The sequence below is a fragment of the Neltuma alba genome, unplaced genomic scaffold, assembly GCF_004799145.2.
Source record: "Neltuma alba isolate B1F8T4 unplaced genomic scaffold, ASM479914v2 tig00013115_pilon, whole genome shotgun sequence".
Lineage (NCBI taxonomy): Eukaryota > Viridiplantae > Streptophyta > Magnoliopsida > Fabales > Fabaceae > Neltuma > Neltuma alba.
Window position 1 is genome coordinate 16,977 of NW_021637437.1, and position 5,909 is coordinate 22,885.

Here is a 5,909-nt window from a genome sequence, read left to right on the forward strand (position 1 = left end):
AGTGTCTTCCATGTCTATCTTCATTACGTGCTTATTTTAATATACTAAGACTTCCAGGTCATCATCGCTTCTGCAGATGGAATCACAGGGCCCATGCAGCAGTGAGAACTTCAAACTCTTGTTTCCTTCCCCAGCCAACGCTTTGACTTTATGATTCCTCCCAATTTCTTTCATGTTTATCTTTACGTGCTTCTTTTATATCAACCAACTACAGATGTGCAATTAATGCCCCCAAAAAAAAAAAATAGAGATGTGCAATTTAAATGTTTTCGAGAGTGGTGATCTCCCTTTCTCCGGGGCAATTGGATGGATCGGAGGAAAGGAATTTTTGTTTTGTTATGATTGAAATGCAAACTCTCTCTTTATCCCTCAAATCCCTCATTTTTTGGGGGAAAAGGGAGGAGTAGCCCTTCCCTCTATAAACCTCCAACTTATTAATAAGCAAAATAATACCTCCGGTCCTAATTATAAGATCTAGTAAACTAATTTGAGGAGATTAAAGAAGTAAGTTAAGTTAGTTATTTGTAATAAATAAGTGTTATCATTCTTAAAATATCCTTACTAATTAGGTGTATTGGTTAGAACTATCATTATTAGAAGGACGATCTTGGAAAAAAAATACATAAATATGAGAGACAAAATGGATTGGGGTCTTATAATTAGGACCAAACTAAAAGTTAAATTGGGTATTATATTAAGGACCGGAGGTAGTAAGAGATTAAACCATCTTTTGTGTGTTTTGCTTATTTTTTTTCCACTAATAATAATAAGATACGGTTAATATAATTTTTAGTTCCTAAAATTTGACATCATTTTAGTTTTGACTCCTAAAATTTGAAATTATGTGGTTTTGGTCATTAAAATTTAATCTCTTTTTGATGTTAGTCTCTGAAATTTAAAACTAGTTATTTTGATCTCTAAAATTTGATTTTATTTTAATCTGTTTTAAGATTTTTCGTCACTGAAACAAGAACCAAAACCAAATTGAAATCAAATTTTAGGTACTGAAAATTATATAAACCCATTAAGATATGTATAGCTTTATATATAAAACACACACACACACCTATCTATATATATTCCTATGATTTCTTATAATATTTGTTGAATAGAATGTTTTATAAACAAATCATCTTTTATTATATGAGAAATTATCTTACCTTATATTCCGGACAAAAGAATAATTTATTTATTTAGTTTCAGCAACAAGACATCTTTATTAAAAGACAAAATTAAAATAGGAGGATGAAATACACGCACATATGAAATAAAAATTTATCACTTATGCCTCAATTAATTTATATGATTGTTTTGGAGAAATTGTTGAGAGATGTACAAGAATTTGTAAGGCATTGTGATGTGCGTGCAATGTGAAGTTAATAAAGACACCATATGGAGTACTCCTCCGATCCTTAATACAGGACCCAATTGTTGAGTTGGTTTTGGTCATAAATATAAGACTCATTTCTCATATTTATTAATTTTTTTTAAATTACCCTTATAGATACTCCCTCAACCATAACAAGTAGAACAGGAAGATGAAGTATTAAGAAAGATGATTATGGTATTTTAAGAAAAACGTGTCACATTTCTGATAATTAACTAACTTATTTAACTTTCTTAATTTAATCAAATTAGTTAAATGGGTCTTATATTAAGGACAGGAGGAGTATCATTAAAAGGATGAGCAAGTATGTTCATTTCTTAGCTCTTTCTCATCCATATAGTGCTGCTGCTACACTGTCTCAATTAAGTCCTAATTGGCTCTAATTTTTTCTTCTTCTATCATTTATGCTGTTGCTCCCTATATTATTGAAAACGTACGGGTCATGTTTTATATTTTCTCTCTGGATGAAAGATGATTATATGCTTAAATTAATCACACCGCCGCGTGTGCGTGCTTTCATCAGACATATTTTCATTCCATACGAGTAGTATTATGTATCTGGCATCCACAGTATTGAACAAAAATTATTCTAGAAAGTTTAAAACTTATAATTTATTTATTGTTTGAGGAGAAGATGGAGTAACTTGGCTTCTACCTGAGATGAAAGAGGACCGATCGGAACCCGAGCTGGAGGTAATCATTGGGAATGAAAATGATAGGGGTATGTATTTCATTCCTTATATTCTTGCTTTGTTATCCATGACGACTAATAATAACTTGGGAACAATATTGATTGGGATTTAAACAATAATGTCAAGCAAACACGTGTCAGGTTCTTTTCGTGGGCATGTTTTCTTCTCGTGGCCTAGTGCATCTGAATCTGACACTGAAATATGTTACGGTATGCCAAATTTCATCACTCTCCTTTTCCATTAATGCCTCTATTCATTAATATAAGAGCTAGTTGGATATTCAATTTAGTTCTTAATATAAGAGTCCAATCCACTTTGTTTTTAATATTTATTCATTTTATCCCTAAGTAATTCTTATGATGATTACACATGTTAAGAACTTTTCATCAAGAAATAGTTTCAACATGCATGATTAATATAGGTATTTAAGAAAGTCAACTTACTTAACTAATTTTTTTATATGCACAGAGTAGTTATCTAGTTCTTATATTAAAGAACACAGGTAGTATAGCTACCTGAATGAGCTTCAAAACATTGGTTCAATCAAACATATCATAATTTTTCTTATTCAGATCCTGACAGGAAATATGTCTTTGCATCATCAAGTGAAACATCTGGCGTGACTATTGTGTTCGAGCAATGCGATGGAATCCAAGGGGGAGAAAAAATGTTTGACTCAGAATTAAACAAGACAAAGAGTACTGAATATATTGATGAGGAAAAAACACCGATCGAGAAAATCATGTCCTTGCCAGAAGCTGGAGTGCAAGTGGCGGTACTCTCTAGGAGGAGGGAAAATTCGTCATCAATACTCTCTAGGGAGAGGGTCCTAGGGAAATTTCGTCATCAATACTCTCTAGGGAGAGGGAAATTTCGTCATCAATATTGAATCACGAGTTGAGTGAACAAGAACATGGACCCAACACGGATTTGAATTTGCTTACAGCTGCATATGTTTCCATGGACTCCAGTGTTCCCACTTCACACGAAGATTTCATCGTACCTGATCCTGCTATTTATAAACAACGCACCCCTTTGGAGAATACTGTCCTGCACTTAGCAGCTGCCTATGGAAATAATGCAATTGTAGACAGGATAGCTCAACAAGCTCCCTATCTTTTTACATTGACTAACAGCAATTATGACACTGCACTGCATGCTGCTGCAAGGGCAGGCCATGCCTCTACCAAAGATCAATTCACTTTGCAAATGATGCTCTTGGTGTCTTTGGCTTTGTTGCGAAACAAACAAGGAAACACTTTCTTTCATGAGGCATTTATGGTTAATGCCCAAAATGGGGATAAGATTTTCAGGGCTTTTCAAGATTCTTTCATTACAGATGGTTTAGAGATGGAAGCTGAATTTAAGAAAATTGTCAATCATTTAGCAGTATTTGCAATCAACAAGGAAGGGAAATCATTATTGTACGTGGCCACTATGGTTGGTTGTAAGTAAGTTGTTGATCAACTATTGGATATTTGCATCGAACATGACGTCAAGCCTCAAGGAAAATCTCCTTTTCTTCCGGCACTTACCGAGAGAGATATGGGTAAGTGTATTGTTAATGACTCATGGATTATTCGTTTCTTCAACATATTGCTAAAACATTCACACGCTTGCAATATTGCCATACGTATCTTTATTTGCCAATATATGAGTCCTGATTATATTGTTTGTCTGTGTAGATATGCTGCAAACCATTTTGATCAAGAAACCAAATTGGATACACTTAAGAAATGGAGAAGGAAGGCTTGCTCTCCACCAGGCAGCGTTTATAGGGTACCATGGAGCTGTTTCCTACTTAGTAAAGAAATGTTCTTCCTGTACCATTGAAAGGGACAACCATGGCTTCTTCCCTATTCACTTGGCATGCATTAGAGGTCATGTCAAAGTAGTTGAAGAGCTACTAAAATACTATCGAGATCCCACAGAGCTGCTTGACAAAAATGGCCAAACTTTGCTTCACGTTGCTGCTAAAAGTGGAAAATATGAGCTTGTTAGGTACATCCTCCAACATCCTAAACATGAGATGATGATAAACCAGACAGATAATGATGGGAATACTCCTTTGCATTTGGCCACCCTTCACTGCCATCCCAAAATTGTGCATTCATTGACCTGGGACAACAGAGTCAATCTCGCTGTGCTAAACCAAGAAGACCAAACAGCTCTAGACATTGCTGAACTAAAGCATGGCAAAAATCCATCCTTTGCGCAGGCAAGTTGCCATTCATAATTTAACAATTTCAAAATTCCTTTTCTCAAAATCATGATTCTTCTTGAAAATGTTTGTTTCCAGGTACTTACATGCATTGCATTGCAATCTGCTAGTAGACCTCGAAGTTCTGCTGGGCCATTGCTTTCAAATGACAAATTAATATATGGTGAAGAAAGAGAACCAGCCAGCACCAAAAAATATAAAGATAGTGTTGACACTTTGATATTGGTTTCAACTCTTATAATAACAGCATCCTTTGTTGCTGGATTCGCAATGCCGGGTGGTGTAGATAAGGGAACAGCTGTTATGCTGAGTCATGTGATGTTCCATTTGTTCATTCTCTCCCTCACAATCTCCGTCTTTGGGGCTATTATTACAACTATAATTCTCTTGTGGGCTCGTAAAGATGATGTGCTTTTACTGCGTTTTGCTCTGAAGTGTGCGATGCCAGTTCTAGGTATTTCTTTGACGACACTCTCTCTGGCATTTTTGGCAGGTGTGTATCTTGTGGTCAACAAACTTAGCTGGTTGGCCACTACCTTTTTGGTGTTGAGTGTGGTTTTGGCCTTCATGGTTGTGTTCTTATATGCCCTTCTTTGGCTGCCATCCCCTTCAACCATACCATTCGTTCGATATATTTCCTATTATCCCTTTCTTCTTCTTGCTAAGATAGTTGAAGGGAAAACTGATGCCAACTAAGGTTCCAGTACTTCTAGTACCCTGTAATATAGATGAAGTGCATAGTTATTACCAGTAGGATGAAGAATCACGCCTGTTAAGGATTAAGTATATTTATGTGTTTGGTGTCTATTTATATTATGTCATATATATTCATCTGTACTCTTATGTTGTAATGGGATTGGTTTGTATAGGATAGTTGGCAGGGTGTATATGATTGTAATCTTGTGTGTCTCTTATGTATATGGATTAGTTGTAAGGTTGTGATCTTTGTGTGCTTTATGGAGTTGTACATTTTGGGTCTATTTGACCCCATTAGACAATAATGACTAGTGAGCGATTTCTAGACCACATGTGGAATTATGTACAGAGGATGTTTGTCATGCATAACGTACATGTACAAGATGTGGTGAATTGGAAGATATATTTGTCATAACATGGAACACTTATCACTTGATTAAACGTACATTAAGGATGGGACCATGTGTGGAAATTTACATAGGATGTTTGCTGGATCGATGGCCACTGTACTCAAAACAAATACAAGAATAGACAAAAAGAAAAAGAATACAACGCTAAGAATTCATTGCTCTAAAAATGCTGCGTTTGATGGCAATTCGTTATATGTATATTTGGTAACTGATATGGTCTCTTGATTAGTAATTACTAAATTATATGAATAGCCGTAAAAAAGGGAATATGAAGTAGCAATATCAAGTTATAACTACTACTATTCAAATTGAAAGGCACTACCCAAGAAGGAGATGAAATGTCTAGGAAATAGAGACAGAGATAATGATCAACACGCAACAGATTCAGGCCACATGTTAATGGAGCAAGCAGATAGAGCCAAGAAGGATTTCAAGATGCTGAATTGGTGACCAAATCCCAAACAGTACACAAGTTGACATTATAAAGGAACATAACACAAATA

The 5,909-nt window shown here is 35.2% G+C and overlaps 1 protein-coding gene across 1 annotated transcript; it reads left to right on the forward strand.

The window, feature by feature from the left end:
• The first annotated feature begins 3,285 nt into the window (after positions 1–3,285).
• On the forward strand, positions 3,286–5,363 carry LOC114734561 (protein ACCELERATED CELL DEATH 6-like). The gene is made up of 3 exons (XM_028922174.1): positions 3,286–3,628; positions 3,765–4,297; positions 4,379–5,363. Exons 1-3 carry the CDS (start codon positions 3,625–3,627, stop codon positions 4,994–4,996), a joined length of 1,155 nt encoding a protein of 384 aa, XP_028778007.1. The 5' UTR covers positions 3,286–3,624; the 3' UTR covers positions 4,997–5,363.
• The last annotated feature ends 546 nt before the right edge of the window (positions 5,364–5,909 follow it).

Coding starts and splice junctions, on each gene's coding strand:
- LOC114734561 (XM_028922174.1), top strand. Junction 4,298..4,378: donor AAAATCCATCCTTTGCGCAG/GCAAGTTGCCAT, acceptor GTTTGTTTCCAG/GTACTTACATGCATTGCATT.